Source organism: Myotis myotis, unplaced genomic scaffold, assembly GCF_014108235.1.
Source record: "Myotis myotis isolate mMyoMyo1 unplaced genomic scaffold, mMyoMyo1.p scaffold_m19_p_5, whole genome shotgun sequence".
Taxonomy (NCBI): Eukaryota; Metazoa; Chordata; class Mammalia; order Chiroptera; family Vespertilionidae; genus Myotis; species Myotis myotis.
Window position 1 is genome coordinate 89,842,721 of NW_023416357.1, and position 19,690 is coordinate 89,862,410.

The 19,690-nt window shown below is 48.0% G+C and overlaps 1 protein-coding gene across 1 annotated transcript in view; it reads right to left on the minus strand.

Annotated features, from left to right (window-relative positions):
• The window catches only part of XYLT1 (xylosyltransferase 1), a 307,532-nt gene that overhangs the window by 203,114 nt on the left and 84,728 nt on the right, over nt 1-19,690 (minus strand). The window contains exon 2 of the mRNA XM_036308029.1: nt 729-767. Coding sequence (XP_036163922.1) covers nt 729-767 — 39 coding nt within the window. The remainder of the gene's footprint in view (nt 1-728; nt 768-19,690) is intronic.

Below are 19,690 nucleotides of genomic sequence, written 5' to 3' on the forward strand. Positions count from 1 at the left end.
TTGGGAACCATTAGCTTAAGATCAGTCTACTTCTGAAAGTAAAAAAAAAAATTAATTTAAGGAAAAATGTATATTTAGGTGATGTGATGGAACAGGTGTAATTTATCTATGCAAACATGGCTCAGGTAATAGGTGAATAAAGGAATGTGGAAAAGCCAGGCCAGAGGATGACCAAACAGGCAGAAGGAACTGGGTCCTAAGCCCCTTGAACTCCCACCCATTGCTCTTTCCTGCCAGCTCTGTGGTCTGGTCACCCCTGAGGCCGATATAACTAAAAGTGTATGCTGGGAAATCCGAGGACAGAAGAACACAGAGAAACCCTGAGAATCCTCTCTCCCAACAACGTCTGGCCTTCCTGTCCTCCTTCTTTCTGTGGTGTTTCCTTTCTTCCTTTCTTTATCAAATTGAATTTATTGGAGTAACATTGGTTAATAAGATTATATAGGTTTCAGGTGTACAATCATCTGTATATTGTATTATGTGTTCACCACCCCAAATGAGGTCTCCTTCCATCACCATTTATCCCCCCCCATAACCTCTTCTACCTCCCATGATGCTTTCAGACACCTGGGTACACACGTGTGTGCACACACATACACAATCAGCTGTTGTGTCTGTCCAGGCTTTCCGAGCCATGGAGCCAAGAGGATGCACAGATGTGCCCTGGAGAACTGATGCAGGGACATCTGTGCAGACATAAGTGACAAAGACCATGGGAAGGTACTGACCTGGGTCTCCAGGGTGATCAGCGGACTTGGGTGTGGGTCCTGTGGGAAGAAAGGAGAAAATACACATGAGTGGTGGGCAAATTTAACCTACTGCTCCAGCATCATTCAAACCAAAGCTGGATCTCTTCAGTGCTTAAGCCGCCCACAGGTAAGCCGCCCAACTCTGTCTCCCCTGTTCTGCAAGACATGAGAACAGAGTCGTCCAATCTCCAATGTCTCCCCAACCCCCAGTGATTAAGGAGACTCAAGTTTTTCATTAAGAGGTGAAGGGGGCACCTGCATGGAGGTCATGCAGAATGAGGAAGTGTAAAGAAATAAGAAACAAAGCATCCTCACTGAATATCTCCAAGGGCATCCAAACTCTCTATGTGAAGGGAAAGCTGTCCATAAGAGAATGAGAAATAAACTTGAAAGAATATAAAGTCCCAATTAGGGGCAAGGCCACCAGCTTGTGTCTGATCTTGGAAAGATTGAAGGAAGAAACAAGACAAAGAGAAGAGCTTAATTCCTAGTCTGCAGAGCACATTCCAATGGGCTGGGAAGATCCTTTTCAGGAGAGAGAAGGCCAGAGAAAAGTCCGATTCATTCACTCTCTACAAAAGCCGATTGACTGAAAATGCCTGGTGGTCATGTCTCGGGTCATTAAACATGAACTCTTTGGGTGGGGGCCAGGGTGGGCACACAGAAGGAAGGGACGGATGGGAAGGAGGTAGTGGTTTTCAGCAAGCAGCCTCCAAGAAAAACAGGAAACCCAGCACATAAAGGCTATTTTTGTCTGCACAATGTTGGCTCTGAACTTAACCGTCTTGGATTTGTAACTCTGGGAAAGCAACCTCAAGCTGCCTCTTACAGAGAATGGGCATGACGTGCAAACTCAGTTGGACGCTTTGCTTTATCCAAGCAGGTTTTCCAACACAGGCTTCGAGGAAGCCATGCAAATTAGCACCAACTCACTGGACTGTATGGTGAACAAGAAAGAACACGTGTAGTAATCATGCCATATTTGTCCTCTGTGTCTAACTTATTCACTTGGAGTAATGTCCTCAAGGCTCATCCATGTTGTCACATATGACAGGATCTCCTTTTTTAGGGCTGAATACTCTTCCATTATATGCACATACCACATTTTCTTCTATCATCCATCAGTGGACATTTAGGTTGTTTCCTTATCTTGGTTATTGTAAATATGGTTTCAATGAACATGGAAGTTTAGATATGATTCCACTTATATGAGGAATCTAAAATAGTCAAACCTGTAGAAGCAGAGAGTAGAATGATGGTTGCCAGGGGCCGGGGGAAGGAAACTGGGAGTTGCTGTTCAATGGGTTTAGAATTTTAACTGAGCAAGATAATAAATAACCTCTAGAGATCTGCTGTACAACACTGTACCTATAGTCAACAATACATATTGTGCACTTACAATTTTGTCAATAGGGTAAATCTCATGTGAAGTATTCTTAGCACAATAAAATAAAGGACTAAAAGAGAAATTGAAACATTTTGAACCCCTACCCTAGATGAAAGGTCACTTTCTGGATCACTCCTCTGTAGTACCTTTACAATGTCTATCTCTCTATATAAAAGCCTAAGCCAACCGGTCGGTAGCTATGAGGTGCACTGACCACCAAGGGGCAGACGCTCAACGCAGGAGCGGAAACCACAGGCATGGAAACATGGAACAGACTGATGAATCTCAGAGGGAAGGGGGGGAGGAGGAGGGCAGGGAGAGATTAACCAAAGATCTTATATGCATACTAGAGGCCTGGTGCACGGATTCGTGCACCGGTGGGGTCCCTTGGCCTGGCCTGCAGGGACTGGGCCAAAACTGGCTCTCTGTCATCCCCTGAGGGGTCCCGGATTATGAGAGGGTGCAGGACAGGCTGATGCACGAATCCGTGCACCGGGCCTCTAGTTTATAATAATTCTGATGAGTATAAGAGCCATGAGCCCAGGGACATTCTGAGCTCTAGTCAGAACTAACTTTTCTTTTAAGATGAAGGGCTCTTCTCCCCCAATTCTATTTCTGAGCCCAATAGCCAGCATTTTTCAATGGTGCAGCTCAACTGGAATCGCCAGGGGAACATCTAATTTCCACACTTCACCCAGGCACTGAATACTCCTCATACCTAGGAAAATGCTGAGGGGAACATTTCTTCCACTCTCCCCTTGGGGACTTGGGAGAATCTTGGAGGGAATATTTCAGGTATCTCTCTTCAAACCTTTACTAGCTCCTTCCCAACCATGAAGAGGTGGCAGCCATGATGGGTGAGAACCTTCACTGAGACCCTTTTTTCGAGCAAACAGGTTCACTGGTCCAGCTGTCCTTCACGGAGCCCCTCTATCCGGCCCCTTTATCACTGGTACATAGGGAGAGTTGGCCCTGTACTTCCAGGTTCCCCACGTTAAGCAAGCACACTTGGCAGGGCCCATTTTTGTCTTCAGGAGGCAAGGCCATCGTCCTGGTGTGTGACAGGCAGCGTGAGTCAGATCTGGCATGCAGCTTAGGCAGTGAGAGCATGCTCCGCCCGCTCTCCAGCTCAGAGGAGTCTGTGTCTGTCTCTCCATTCAGATCCCGCCATCGAGATTGTGACTAGAAGACAAGAGGCTGCATCTGAGATTCAAACCTTAGCCTCATTCTCTAAGCCACATCCTTGCAAAAGCACTGCACTGGGGTGTTGGGTGCCTGCCCAGATTAATTAAGTTGTACTTCACAGCTTATTTGGCCATTGTTTGGGGCTTATGCTTCATTGCCCAGGATCCTGAGGGGGTAAAGAGGGGAAAATGCCATCTCAGGCCCCTAACTTCACTGGAAAAGACCTTCCTTGGGAAACCTCTGTTAATTGTGGTGATAAAACCCAGGGCCTGATCTCTGGATAGAGTGATGATGCAACTCTTTATTTGATGCTCCAAGATCAGAGACCCTATGGGCACAAGGTCAGGGGTCCAATATCCATTAAAAAGCTTTTGGAAGACAAAAGTACAAATGCTCTCTATTTAGCATGTTAATTACCTCGCCAAGAAGATGAAGTACTCACTAGTGGCCAGTCATTCACACTAGGATTCACTTGTCAACAGAATTTTGCTTCCCCCACCCCGCACCCCCTCCCCTGCGCATTTGAAATATAGGACTCTCCCTACAGAGGTGCATCTGGAGGATTCAAGGTATGACTCCGTAGTGGTGAGGTCTCACTTGCAGCAGCATCTTCCTTAATTGGAAAGGCTAACGAAGTGGAACCAGGTCAATGACGCTGTCTGCCTAATCCATCCTGTGGGTCTCAATTGGGACTCTTTGCTTTACAGTAGAGTAAACTCCTGTCTGTCAGAGGAAAGGCTCCGAAAGACCAAAGGGGAATTTGTGATGTGCTGCGATGCTACCCTGGAGTGCTTTTAGAATCTTAATGCGCGTACTGGACCAGGGAACCGCCTGCTAAAGCAAGGAAAGCCCTTTCACAGCAGGTATTGCAATGGCTAAATTGGGGAAGTCAAATGGAGAACTAGGTAGGCTGGATTTGTGGTCCTCACTCGCCACCCCTCCCTGTATCCAGACTCTCCGGTCCTGTGACTTTGTATTTCTTTGGAGGATATGCTTCCTCCTCCTTTGACCTCAGCCTTGCCCATCTGACTTGCTTTGTCCAACGGGAGGTTAGCAGATATGACATGAGCAGCAGCTTGAAATGTGCTTGTGAGATTGAGCATCACCTCTTGAGCTTTTGCCATCAGCACAAGAACACGCCCCAGGAAGATGCTGGTCCAAGGAGGATGAGACACGCGGAACAGACCTGGACTCAACCTATAGCTTGAATCCAAACCCAGCCGACATCAGCCATCCCTCAGACAACCTTCAGACACAGAGAGAACACACAGGGTGGGGCAACAGGAGGTTTACAGTTGTGAGTACATGAAACATGGTTTATTTTTATATTACTATTTATTAATTACTGTATTATTTTCCATTTTTGCCCCAACCTGTATATTTATTTTAACCTATTGAGTTTCAGGGTGGCTTGTTATATAGTGAGAGCCTCGTTTTATTGTGTTTAATAGATACTGTGTTTTTACAAATTGTAGGTAAGACTCTCTCCCAGCAAAAGGATTATGACTTGCTGAAGGCTCAGATGATGGTTAGCATTTTTAGCAATACAGTATTTTTAATTAAGCTTTGTACAGTATCTTTTAAGAATTACTATAACATACTTAATAGACTACAGTAAAATGTAAACATACTTTTATGTGTACTGGGAAACCCCAAAATTCGTATTTCAGAAGTCCAGAACCAAATCTGTATCTTTGAGGTACACCTGTATGGCATTAACCACTAACTGATATACTTTTCAAATGTTGACTTTCATAGAATCAGTATGTATTGTGCAAACACTCCAGCCTTGGAAATGAAATGATACAGACTCCCTAAATCTGCAAATATGTCCCAGGGACACGAAATAACTATAACTAATAGCTATGATTTATCACGAACCTACCATGTGCAGGCTCCATGCAAGGTGTACATCACACCAAGCAAAGAAAGTCTTGACCACCAGGATCTAGTTCTACCCGTGAGTTAGCTTTCAGCCCTCTTTGCCAAGGACACCAGTCCTTCCACATTTATTTAGATTCCATTACAACACTAATGGAAACTGTCACTCAGAATCCGCCTGTCCCGAGATAAAGACAGTTTTTCGTCCTCTGGTTTAGTCTACACTTGACCAAGGTTAAGGATAATCATAAATACTAGTAATAATTAGTAACTTACTAGGGTGATAATTAAGTAATAACTTGTAAGTTCTTACCATGTTCCTGGCACTGGCTTAACGTCTATAGATATATCATTCCATTTACCCCTTACAACAATATGGAGGCGGATACTACCATTGTTCCCATTGGGAGATGGGTAAACTGAAGACCAGAGAGGCTGGGGAGCCTGTCTCAGGTTGCAGAGAGAGTGCTGGAGTCTGGATTCGATCCCAGCGCCCTGCCTGGAGAAACCTGTGCTCTGCTGTATTATAGGGGTTCCACTGGAGAATACAGCCCCACCTCAAAGTCACCCTGCAACCTGGACAGTGTCTATCATTAGAATCGAAGGCACCACCTTAACAACTACTGGAATTCGTTCTTAGCATCTATCTATTTTTATGTTTTGTTTTGTTTGTTTTTTTATTGATTTCAGAGAGAGAAAGGGAGAGATAGAAACATCAATGATGAGAGAGAATCATTGATTGGCTGCCTCCTGCACACCCCCCACTGGGGATCAAGCCCAAAACTCAGGCATGTGCCCTGAATGGGTATCGAACTGTGACCTCCTGGTTCATAGGTCGATGCTCAACCGCTGAGCCATGCCAGCCAGGCAGCATCTGTCTTTTTAAAAAAGGAGTGGACATGGTTGATGGAAATGAGAACACGTGTCATGACTAAAAACAGAACCCAGTCTCTGTGCCACAGCAGGGAACTGTGTAGAGTCAGTCACATCCATCCACACCTGTTTACTGAGTTCCAATTCAGTGGCTAGCGCTATGCCTGGCGGGCACCAGGAAGGAGCCGGAAATGAGTTTAAAGTGACTCTGTGTACACTTGTACTCCCAACGCTCACTGTTTAAATAGGAGGCAGGAGCCTGATCACAGGTCCTGAACAAATGGAACTCGTTTGCACCTCTCGAGTCTTGCTTGCCAGACCAGGAAGGCAAAAGGAGACATATGTAAAACTTTCCAGTGGTTCTCAACCTTCTGGCCCTTTAAATACAGTTCCTCATGTTGTGACCCAACCATAAAATTATTTTCATTGCTACTTCATAACTGTAATGTTGCTGTTATGAATCGAAATGGAAATATCTGATATGCAGGATGGTCTAAGGCAACCCTTGTGAAAGGGTCGTTCGACCGCCAAAGGGGTCATGACCCACAGGTTAAGAACCGCTGCTTTAGACAATAAAAATAATAATAATAATAATTAAAAAAAAAAGACCAGGAAGGCAGAATCAAATGTTTTTGAGCCCAAGCAGGCCAAAGGCCTAATTTTAACAAGCGATTAATTTTCCTAAGAAAGTAGAAGAGAAGGAGGAACGTGTCCACTGTCATTCCATGTGTGCGTCAGACATTTGCCTCTCCGGGTGGGTGCTGACCCTGAGCTAGGCCCCGCAGTTGGCAGGGGCCTTCTCCTCCCTTGCTTTGAGGATGTAAGCCAGCATTTGCTCTTGGGTGTGAGCCATGGCTTTGGTGTGGAAGTGACAATCCTGACTCAAGCCTTTGGGGCCAGACTTCCCTATGGGGCCTATCAAGTCGGCAGGTAGACAATGGACCCCTAAGGTACCACTCTGCGCAGACACACCCAGGAGGACACCTCAGCAGGCTGCACGGCGCATTCTCCCCGAGAGCAGTCTGATCAGCTCCCACCATCAGGACCTTGTGCCTTACACTTCGTCACCATCAAACACCAGGAGCCTCCGGAAGGGCGATGAACCCTTCATGGGGTCAGAGACTGGAAGGAGCACAAACTCTCCCGCCTGCTGGAGAAGCGGCTCATAAGAGACCACCAAGTGGAAGGTGTTTGAAAGTTAAGCCCGAGACCCGTCTGGATGCCGTCACTTGTGCCATGGGCCTGGCGCAGGGCTGAGAAGTAACACTCAGTCGAAAAGAGTATGGGTTGGGGGGGGCGGTCCCAGGTTTAAATAATGTGTAACCACTATAATAATCTCCTCAGGCTGCTATAACAAAAACCGTGAACTTTGAGGCTTATACAACAGAAATGTATTTGCCCACAGTTCTGGAGGCTGGAAGTCCAAGATCAAGGTGCTGGCAGGGTTGTTTTCTTCTGAGGCCTCTCTCCTCAGCGTTGGGAAGGCTGTCTACTCAGCGTTCTCAATTCTCTCCTCCAGGTGTGAGTACCCCCGGTGTCTCTGTGTGTCCAAATTTCCTCTTCTTATAAGGACACTAGTCGGATTGGATTAGGGCCCACTCTCAAGGCCTAATTTTAAGTTAATCACCTATTTATTTTTTAAGTTATTATTTTAATATACTTTTATTGATTTCAGAGAGGAAGGGAGAAGGGGAGGGGAGAGATAGAAACATCAATGATGAGAAAGAATCATCGATCAGCTGCCTCCTGCACGCCCCCTACTGGGAATTGAGCCCGCAAGCAGGGCATGTGCCCTGATCAGAGATGGAACCGGGACCTCCTGGTTCATATGTGGGCCTTCAATTACTGAGCCATCCTTTAAAAGGCCCTATATCCAAATACAGTCATGTTCTGGGGTACTGGGGGTTGGCAATTCAGCAGATAACAGCCCTTTAGTAGCCTTTCAACCTTAGGCAAATTTCTTAGCTTCTGTGAGCTTTTCTCATTTACACCATGTAAACAGGTGGGACTGTATTGAATTTATTGTCTGGGATCATTCTGTAAGTGAGAAAGGGGCAATAATAACAATGACACCAGCTTCACAGGTATAATCGTGGGCTGCCTCTTGCAGATATATGATCCCCTCTTGTTGACCATGGGTTACCAGTGACATCACAGGTTGCTGTGAACATTAAATAAAATCAGGTATTTAAAATGTCTGGAATATGGTTCACGGCTCACAATTAAACATCCCTTTGTTTATTTCTTGCAGGCTTATGAAGGCTAAGACCCATCCCTCCACACCCACACCTACTCAACTACAATTCTTCTGAACTGCAGGGAACTGTAGCCACCAGCTAAACCAACTCCATTCGACAGCAGCCAGAGGAGTAAATGCAGCCACTCCGTTTTGAACGCTTACTTTGTGCCACATGCATGGAATACCTGCCACGCTGCCACGGGAGGTATCATGCTGCCCATTTTACAGATCAGACACCCGATGCCCGGCGAGGAGAATTTGCTCAACAACCCTGGGCTGACGTGGGAGGGAGCCAGGACTGGTGCTTGAGTTTGTAAGCTGTCAGAAACTGGTCCTTTAACCAAAACTTACTGACTCAGGATCTCTGGGCAAGTAGCCAAAGAATCTGCTTTTTTATTAAACACCCACGGGGGAGTCTTATGTATGCCGGAGCCTGAGAACCCCTGCACTGTTCATGAATAATGCAAGACTGAAAGCTTCATAATCCAAGGTGACAAAGACAGCCAGTGAGAAGCGAAGCATAGGACCCGACCTCTCATACCCACGCCGGCCGCCAAGTGCCTGATGCACGCTCGGAACTTGGGTGCTCTCGCCCGGGGCCACCGAGGAATGCGTGTGTGTCTCAGCCCATTCGGGCTGCACTAACAGAAGACCACAGACTGGGTGGCTCATAAGCAACAGAAATTTCTAGCTTCCTGGTTCATTGATAGCAGATTTCCCGCTGTGTCCTCCCCTAGGGGAATGGGCAAGGGCAATTTGCAGGGTCTTTTCTATAAAGGCGCTAATAAAATTCTCCACAGCTCTGCTATCAGGATCTAATCAATTCCCCAAGGGCCTGTCTCCTTACACCATCCCTTTGGGGGTTACTGTTTCAGCCTATGAGTGTTTTTGGTGGGGGGGATGCATCATCTACTGCCAGGTGCCAGGTGTCTTCTGCCCCTTCCTTGCTCCCCGCTATTATGTGAAGATGTCCCTCCCACCCCCCGCGACCGTCGCCACCCTCCTCTTCCCAGCATTCTCTCCCCAGGATGTGTGACTCTTCTCAACTCCTTCTCCAGATCTAGTCCCAGTTTTAAGGTGCTCACACAAGGGAGCTTTGTCTCTGGGTGTCCCTGTGGAATGTCACAGAGAGCTTATCTCCTGTGACCGTGGCTCCTGGGATGCAGCAGGGCGCGTGCACAGCGGGCGGCACTGGGCGGTGAGGGAGGGATGCCAGTGACACAGAACTCGCCTTGTTCTCAAAGAGAGGCCGCATTTGGAATGTGAACGCAGGCCAGAGCCACACAGCACGGGCCTTGTTGGGAAAAGCGAACTCACCTGCAAATAGGGCTGCGGGAGAAAACAGAAACCCCACTGAGACAGCCGGGTTCTCATGCTTTGGAGAGATGGTGGCAGATATGGTTAGGCCCGTGACACTGGGGGGCTTTTCCTGCTTCTGCCCATCTGTCTGTTTCTCTGTTATATTACAATTTTTTAAGTTTATAGGCGTCTTTGCCATTCTGCATGCCCTCCACATTTTTTTTTTTTGGTCCAGAACCCAGAACTGAGCAACGGAATCTCCAAGAGAAGCTCCGGCCCCTGGAGCTGGTCAATCACCCACAGCCTTGAAGGCGGGAGAAACCACAGACACACGGAAACGCGGGAATTACTGGAATGCTTCTTCCACGAGGTGTCTCTCTGAGAACAACGGTTACCAAATGCATGTAACCCTTTGTTCTTGTGATCCTCAAGAGGTTTGGTAATTCTTGACACAGTACACAGAATTAGGATTCTCGGAATGACAAGTATGGAATGTTCCTACCTGGAAGATGAGAGGCTTGAAAATGAAGAGAGGGTGGCCACTGGTGGCCTGTGGATGACTCACACTGAGGGGTTTTGTTTGCTTGCTTTTTGGCCTGCAGTATTAATTTAACATTTAAAATCATCACCAATGTTTTAAAACCAAGATACTTCAAAGGCAAGGGCAGATTTCTCACTTCTCTTTTTAAAAATGGGAGATTTAGCAACCCTGGACATGCGTCCCTGCAAGACAATGGCGCTCCCGGCCCAACGGCTGCTGCCTGGCCACTGTAAGCAAACTGAGTTTGTCACCCCGGCAGTCACGCAGTTTGCCTGGAGTCACATGGCTGGTCAGTACCGACAGGGCTCAGCGTAGTCACTCACACGGGCTTCTTTCTGAACGCAAGACATTATTTGAGGTGGGTTGTAAGATCTCATTTAAACCTTACAACTACTCTAGAATGTAGATATTAACAACCCCATTTTACAGATAGAGCAGTGGTCGGCAAACCGCGGCTTGAGAGCCACATGCGGCTCTTTGGCCCCTTGAGTGTGGCTCTTCCACAAAATACCACGTGCGGGTGCGCACGTACAGTGCGAATGAAACTTCGTGGCCCATGCGCAGAAGTCGGTATTTTGTGGAAGAGCCATACTCAAGGGGCCAAAGAGCCGCATGTGGCTCGCGAGCCGCAGTTTGCCAACCACGGATAGAGCAACTGAGGCACAAGGAAGAAGCAATTTGATCAAAGTCAAATTGTGGCAAAGCCAGGATTTGGACCAGGGAAGCCCGGCTCCCACGGCTGCACTTTTAAACCACTAAGTTATACTGCTTCCCAGCGGTACAACCACATCTTGGATTCGAATCTCGAAACCACAGCTCCTGGTTCCATGAGCAGCTGGCATGGAGTGAGATCACATGCTCCTAATGAACAGACCTTCCCATTTCCTTGGGAGTCTTCTGATTAATTACTTAACGTGTTACAATAATAATAACCATCTCACAGGGTCACTGTGAAGACTGCCTGAGATGCTGTATCACAGAATTTTATACCGCTCCGTCCCGGCGTAGAGGGGGCAAGCCAGAACTGTTCCTGGAGAACAATGACCATCACTTTACAGTGTCCTGCTTTCACGGCTCTAAGGCGTTCCAGACCAGAAACACAACCTGCCACGTGCCAAGAGAAATCTGAGACACTCAGCCTCCACCCAGCATAGCCAGGCAGGAGGGACGGGTCATCTGTCCAGAGCTCCACGTCCTTCTGAAGCTGGCCACCCAGGCTCCGTTTGGACACAAGCCTTCCTGAAGCTCAGAACATAAGCCGAGTCTCCAGCTCAGCCCAATAATTAGCTTTTCCCAGGCACTGGCCGCGGCACCCACCCATTTTGTACCCACTTGCTGTGGTCACCAAGATGGCAGGCGGCCCAGTTGGAACTGATACTGCCAAGTGTCCAGTAGACACTGTCTAGAGTCCAAAGACACTGTGCTTTGTTCTACAGCTTCTAGGACTTCTGAGGGGGGTTCCCTGTTCCCCAGGAGAACAGTACAGATTTGAGTCCCCAAATCCAAGATCGCGGATGCCAGAGATCAACTCAGAGACCAAGGGTAGGTGAGCAGTGAGGCGCCCAAGGTCGAGACTATTAAGCCATTACTTGGCCTCAGAGTCTCAATATGGTCCTGTGAGCAGACATTTACCAATAGATTCTAGTTTCCCTCTGAGCTGAAACGTATTTCCATCCCTGAGCTGAATCAAACCCATCGTTTTCTGGCGAGGCATATGAGACCCAAGATGGGAAATGAATGTGCTAAGGGCCACACACAGTGCACACTAAACCCGTCTACAATCCAAGTTTCTTCGTACAAAATCCAGGTTCGTCCCTTTTGCCAAAATAAATGTCCATTCCCTCCCCCTTTTCATTATTTCCTCTTCTTCAGCCCTCTCACAAGAGCCTCTAACCAGGACATCTTTTGTTCAAAAGATAGCAGATCCCGGCTCTGGGAAAACTGTGATTCAGCATTGCTTCATGTCCGGAACGTTTCCAAGAGGCCACACACACAGCTGCTGATTCAAGCCGTGGAAAGGGCGAGGGGTGGGGGGACGACCACAGGATGAGGGGTGCAGGGTGATGGAGTGGAGGACAGTGCCGTGGTTACAGAGGGCACACCCAGCTCCAGGCTGCGCCTTGGCCCAGGGAGCCTCCTTCCTAGGCTGGCAGGTCGGCCTGTGGGTGACACACAGGCAAAAGCTTCCCATCATGAGAGTCAGGGTCAAAGTCAGGAGGTTTCAGCCAGGGAGAGACTCAGTGCCTCCCTTCTGCTTCCTCATCCTTCCCCTATATTTCTTCATGATAATGACAGTGATGGTGATGACGACGACATAGATGATGATGATGGCCATTATGAGAGCTATCATGTAAGTCCTTAAGAAGCACCTACTTAGCAATGCATGTGCATTACTTCAATAAATTCTCATTCAACCCCCGTGGACGGCTACTAGACTGACCATAGGGTCTGGAAACACAGATGAATTTATTTTATGCTCTTCCCACGGGGAGAGGCTCTTGGTGACATCATGGATTTGCCTGTTCCCAGACTGCGGATGGTAGTATTTGTTCCTAATGTACAGAGGAGGATACTGGGGCTCAGGAAGGTCACAAGACTTGCTCAAAAGCCACAGAGCCAGGCCCATTTAACCTTAATATGTTCAGAGAAGGCACGACAATGCTTGCATGTGTATGCGCTGGCCTACAGGTACGCGTACACAGTACTTTATCCCCACTAGTTGCCAACATTTAAAAATTGAGTAATGTCACAATATCCAGATTTCTGACTTTTTTAAAAATGTCGGAAGATCTGGACACGTGGACGTGCAGGCTGGCACAGCTGCAGCTGGAGCAGGGTAGCTGCTACCCCCTTAGTGTGGGCACACACCCTCCTCTTGACCACAGCCCCTGCCCCACCCATCTCTGAACTACCAGACGTTAATGCTACCCCCAGAGGAAAGTACCATTTTACCCACTGGGCAGCTCGTTAAACTTGACCCCACCCTCAGCCCCATCCCGAGAAGGAAAAGTTCAGGATGGCGGGACTTGGGAGAAGAGACAGACAAGCTCTAATAACGCGTGAGGAAGTGAAGCCCTGCAGCCTCTTCACTTGGGAGCCTCCACCTGGAGCTCAACGGTCTTAGCCTCTTGGGGGTGGCGGGTGGGGAGGCCTCGGTGCAGAGGGCAGGACAGGAGGACCTATGAGTGGTGCCCACTGTTTTCTCGCTTCCTGCACGGCCACCTGGGGAGGCCGCCTGTGAACTGGCTGTTTGTTCCTGCCCCTCCGGAAGGAAGCGCTCTCATCGCCCCCGACAACAGACTTGGCCCGAGGAGCCGGGAACGTGCCTGGGCCTCCGAGCGCACTTTTTCCTTCTGCGAAGGGCAGCCCCAACGCCGCGGAGACAGGAAGATGGGAAGAAAGCACAGCCTGGGGTAGAGCATCCTGTGGGCCACTGACAAAGCCCCAGCTGGGGAAGGGAGGAGGAGGAGGCGGCCGGAGGAAGGGGGTCCGGCGGGGCACACAGATTCTGTACAATGAGCTCCTTTCATCAATGAATAGGGGACTCTCCTCAACTCGGTCTCAATGGCTTTGTTTCTGAAACGACCCATTCTCCACCCAGAAAACCAAACATGCCAGACCCTGTGCCAAGGTCAGGCAGGAGCCTGAGATCCCCGGGCGAGCTGATAATCGGCACCCGGGAGATGACCACTGTCCTCAGTGCTGCTTGCTGACCGAGCGCCACAATATCCCCTTTCATGTTGATGCTTTTCCGCACTGGGGTGGGGGTGGGGGACCCACTCACACACGTGACATGCTTGGCATAACCGTGGGACCTATTCAGGATAGCAAGTATTCCCTCCCTGGGAACTTCACTGAGACATCTGTGCGGAGGGGGCAGTGCAGGATGAGAAGACTAGAGAAGGGAGAGGTAACGTCTGCAGTCTCGAGCTGACGCCTGATGCCAAGTGCACGATGCGGTGGGAATCAACAGTGAGGACCGGGGTAGCCTCCACTGAGCAGGCACTCGGAGGATTTCATCTTCAAGGGTTTACTGCACGGGTAGCACACAGCACACGGGGGGCCTCGGGCAGTATTCCGCCCAGACGTGTTTTGTTCAGCCCGTGCCACGTCTAAAACATGCTACCTATGATGCCAACACTTAAAGTTCAGGAGGTCTCATGTAAAACTGCCAAGTTCTGGCATTTCTTAGAAAATCAGAAGACATGGCCACACAAACCCATCACCTTCCTGAGGCACTGACTGTCTGGACCTGGGAGTAGCTGTCCCTCTTCGAAGGGGCAAGCACCTGCAGCTTGTCACAGCTGCCGTCCCCCCCACCCCCGCCCCTGCCCCCATGCTTCCCTCAGTAAGGCTGCCTGCATGGCTGCTGTGGGCACTGGAGTTGGCAATCTCTGGCTTACCAAGTCCCAACACTCTCAGCAGAGCCCTGGGGTTGGACCAAAGTATGGGATGTGTTACAAAACGAAGGACAATTAGACTCAAGAAGAGAGTATGAGCACACACCCAGGAACACGGGGTCAGCAGCAGAATCCGCGCCTGGGACAGGAGCTGGGGTCCTGTGTTCTCACTCCCTGCTGGGTATCATTTTGACAACTCGCCCTGCTTCCCCGAGGCCAAGGACCATCTTCTTTGTTTTTATGCTTAAGGACTCCTGATGCTGCCGCCTAAAGCAGCGCTCTGTAAATTCTCGCTGAACCCAGAGCAGCGGAACCTCAAGTCACGTTGGGTTGAACCTAAAAGGTGAGCTCTGAACCCAGCCAACTTAGGAGATGAATGATGTTTGCCTGCCTGCAAGTCAAGGCCTCACCTCAAAGATGAACCTTGGGAATGAAACACAAGGTCAACCTACCAACCAGCTCATGTCTGAGCAAGTGGAGAGGTTCATCTCTATGTAGCATACCTGACGAGCTATGGTTTTGGGGGAAGACATTACATGTACTGACATCAGACAATGAAAGTCACTTCCCAATTTATCCAAAGATGCAAACACTCAACAGGAACACGGCAGTCCCACAGAGCGGTGGTGTGCACACGCTTCACAGCAGCCCTCCAGGCCCGAGAAGGTGGCCTGAGGTGACATGCACCTGCTTCTGCTATACATAGCTGTGACCATGTTTCTTCAGCTCTGTATGTGAGTGTGTGCGTGTGTACACACATGCAAACATGAGCGAGCATTCACATGCATGTATGTGTGGTCTCTGACATCCAACGCCCTCCTAAAAAGCTGCAGTAGGATCTCTAAATCTTGTCTTGTCTGCCTAACATCCCTAATTTGCTTCACTCCTGGTACTAATTTCGAATGGCTGCTGGGGGCAGGGAGAGCCAGCCTCAGGAGAGAGCTCACCAAGCTGACCTTTACTTCCGGGCCACAGCAGAGCGAGAAAGAAGGAGAGGCAGAGCAGGCAGTATTCCATGTCTGCACTTCGCATTTAGCTATAATTATTCATGCAGGAGCATCTTTAAACACCAAAAGGGGGAAATATTACAGTTGTTCTGATTTCACACGCTAAATGTGTTTACATGCTAACAGCATTTCTCAGGGACAATTATCTTATTACTAGTGCACTAATCTTTTCAATCTTTTCAGCACAGTTTACAGCTGCAGACTTCAAAAATTACAGCTCATTAAGACCCTGCTTTCGGCAGGTCTGATAAACTATCGAGCATTTTACCCAAGTGCGAGAAAATTATTTGGGGGAGGGGGTGTGACTGGGGGGTGGGCACAGTGTCAAAGAGAAAAGGAGGACACTGTCTAGCTTCCATCAGCTTGAGGGCTAACCCCTCCCAATGCCGGGATTCTAGAATCCAGTAGACAAGTTCCAGGAATGGAGAAACCCACAGAATTCAGGACCAAGGACAGCTGGGCTGGGCCATTCAAGGAGAAAGTGGGCATTTTGTATTTGATTATCTATTTCCATTTGTTTACATTTTTCCATGTGACTTCAGCACAGAGTCCTGGCTGAGAACATGAACTGTTGCATCAGATGACCTGTGCTCCATTGTGCTGTGTGACTGTGAGCAAGTTATTTCCCATCTTGGTGCCTCAGTTTCCTCCGACATGAAATAGGGACAATAATATCTACCTAACAGGCCGCTTATTAGGATTGATTGAATTAACATTTTTAAAGAACCTGGAATAATGTCTGGTTCCTAATAATCATCAAATAAATATTTCATTCATTCATTCATTCATTCATTCATTCATTCATTCATTCATTTATACTCACTCCAGGACACATTTATTTATTTTAGAGAGAGGATGGGAGAGAGTGAGAGAGAGAGAGAGAAACGTTGATGTGAGAGAGAAATGTCCCCCAAGGGGGGATCAACCTAGGTATGTGCCCTGACTGGGAATCAAACCTACTACCTTTCCATGTGTGGGACTACGCTCCAACCAGTAACGGAGCCACCCTGGCGAGGGCTAAGTATTTCTTTTAAAATGTGTGGGCTGCAAGGCTGTCACATACCTAAACAACATCTGTTTCTAACATGCTCTTGACCTCACTCATATTCCCTACATTATGGGCCATTTGAGGACTCCTAATACATAATCACAGATGTATTTATTGTGGCTGTTAGTGACACATTTTCCAATTACTTGTCCTGCTATCTCGCTAGCTGCCATATGAAACCAAGACCTGGGGTCATCCATTATTATTTTTTATTTTTCATTTTGCTTTGTTTTGAGTCACAGAGATACAGACTGCTACCTGGAGGGCTACTGTGGGAACCCAGGTTTGCGGCCCAGCTCCTCAGACCCCAAGCACAGCTCAGGCATCCTTGTTTGTGGCGTGTGAGGAGCTGCTAATCAAGTTCTCATGGTGTGTGGACCACTGAATTCCACCAAGCACATGCGGCATGACTCACAAGGACTTGGCTGTCTACAGTCCCATCTTCTTTTGAGCTCACACCAATCCTATGGATAGGTAATCCCATGAGGTAGGGAGTGCTGACCCTATTTTATAGATGAGGAGACTGAGGCTTTAACCAACTCTCCTATGATTGCATAGGTTGCTAATGAAGCGAAGTAAAAATGTGGCACAAACTACGAACATTCTCTCCACCATTTTCTTAAGCTACCTGGATACAATCTCTTAAGGTTCCTGCTACTACTCGTAGAACTAATGGTAATAACCACCACCACCATCAACCGATGTATACTACATGCTAGTGACATGTACTAACTCACTTCATCCTCATAAGGACCCAACCTATAAATTTTTAGCTCCTATTTTACAGATGAGGGAACTGGGCTCAGAGAGGTTTATGCGACATGCCCAAGGTCACAAGGCTACAGAGTGTTAGAGCCAGAACTTGACCAAATTCAGGAGATCTGTCACCAGATGCCCTGCTTTTGAACACTCTGTTCTACAGCTTTTCATAATGCCTGTAAAAATTGACAACTGTGGCCTTTTCGATGAACACAGAAGACAAGACAGAGTAGGGGTTGACGGATTCAACTGGTCACAAAAAATTAGTGATTTAGTTACATTTGTGATTAATGGTGTCAGAGGAGGCTATATGAGGACAGGAAACAGAGGAACTTCCACCTGGGTGGGGGAGCCAGAGATTCTTCCAGGAAGTGATCATTAAACTGGGCTAGGAAATCACACATCATTTTTAAGAAACAAAGAGAGCATGCCTGAACTTAGAATGTGGAGGGGTGAGCGCCATGCGATGAGCGGGGAGGACGGGTAGAGAGGCTGCGGGGGGGGGAGGTCCCCATGGTGCTAGGAAGGAGTTTGGGTCATACCCGAAGAGCACCAGGGAGTCGCTGGCAAGGCTTGTGTGGACGCAGCTCCATTAGAAGCAGTTTTCGGCACCACCACCATCCCACTTACATACTGGGCTTTCCCTATCCCATCCAAATGCACATCTGAAAACCAACTGAGTGAACCAGCACACTGGAGACTTTTGAAGTGCGTTTCAAGCAATTTCTATTTCCCATTTCTAGGAATCATAACACATCCCACACAGTCTAAGCCATAGGTTGCTCCTACCTGCCAGGCTTTACAAATTAGTCAATCCTCATGATTGTGATAGACAATGAAAAATATCAAGTTGTGACATGTTGCAGCATATTAGAGTCTGATAAAATATCTTTCTTCTGTCTTTAAAAAAAAAAGACAAGAAATCGATCTAGGTTAGACAAATGTCAATCGGCAACTCTGAGTTCTATGGCTTAGGAAAATGCTACGGGCAATTGTAGGTTGAAAAAGATAAATAGCAACCCCACCCCAACACACACACACACACACACACACACACACACTGTACATACTACTTCCTGCAAGCTCCCATTTACTGACACCTACTATGTGCTCTGGTTTATTTCAACTTCATAACTAATGCGACCATCATTCCAACTGCCCTGGGACTGAAGACATGGGTGTTGAGTACTAAATTTAGAAAAGTCCCAAAGTAGGACAAAGTGGTCACACCCTACCGACAACAACTATGGGTACTGATATAAGGAAAACACAGGCTCAGACACCTATCAACATCACACAGTAGGTAAGTAATGGGCACCCAGGTTCAAATCTATGTACAGGATAGCCAGTCTGCTCTACCCCCTGGAGAAGGACTTTGAAAACCTCTTGGTTGGTTCACTGTCCCCACAACACACACATCTCCATGCGGCAGGCTGAACTCTTTGCCTTCGTGAGATGGAAGCTAAGATCCTAGGCAATGAGGTCATCCTCTCTGTGACTCCCTGTTCTGAAGATAACCTGAATGATCAGGGGGCCCCAAGACCCAGACAGGGCTGATTTTTATTTCTAGCTTAACCACTTGGTGCCTGGGAGTTGTGAGCATTTGGGCATTTCACTCACTGAAGAGCCTTCTCACCTAGAAAAGGAAGGCTGAACAAAGCCTTCTGAGTCATCCTGCAGGGGTGCAGAATGAGGAAAGGATTCTTGACCTCGGCTGAGGTCTAGAATCAAAGAGCTACAAAGAACCCAGGAACCAATACACCCAGCTGTGCCCACTGTACAGAGAGAAGAACCGAGGCTTAGAAGAACGGAGAAGATACCTAGAGCAGCGGTCGCCGACCTTTCGAGCCTCACGGACTACCAGCGCTCCGCGGACCACCGGTTGGCAACTGCTGACCTAGAGTACTTCCAGTGTTCCCTTTCTCCTTCGCTCTTTTCTCCATAGTTGAATTAAAATAGATCCAAAGCATGTATACTCAACTGTTAGGGGTTTCCGCCCCTTAGGCATAGTATACAGATGACACTCAATACGTGATCCGTGAATGAACGGAAGTCAGCAAACACTTAGTAAGAACACTGTTCAAGGGACAATATGTGTGAGTGTGTGAGTGTCTGTGTGTGTGTGACAGAGAGAGAGAGAGAGAGAGAGAGAGAGAGAGAGAGAGAGAGAGAGAGAGAGGGAGAGAGAGAGAGAGAGAGAGAGAGAGAGAGAGAGAGGGAGAGAGAGAGAGAGAGAGGGAGAGAGAGAGAGAGAGAGAGAGAGAGAGAGAGAGAGAGAGAGGGAGAGAGAGAGAGAGAGAGAGAGAGGGAGGGAGAGAGAGG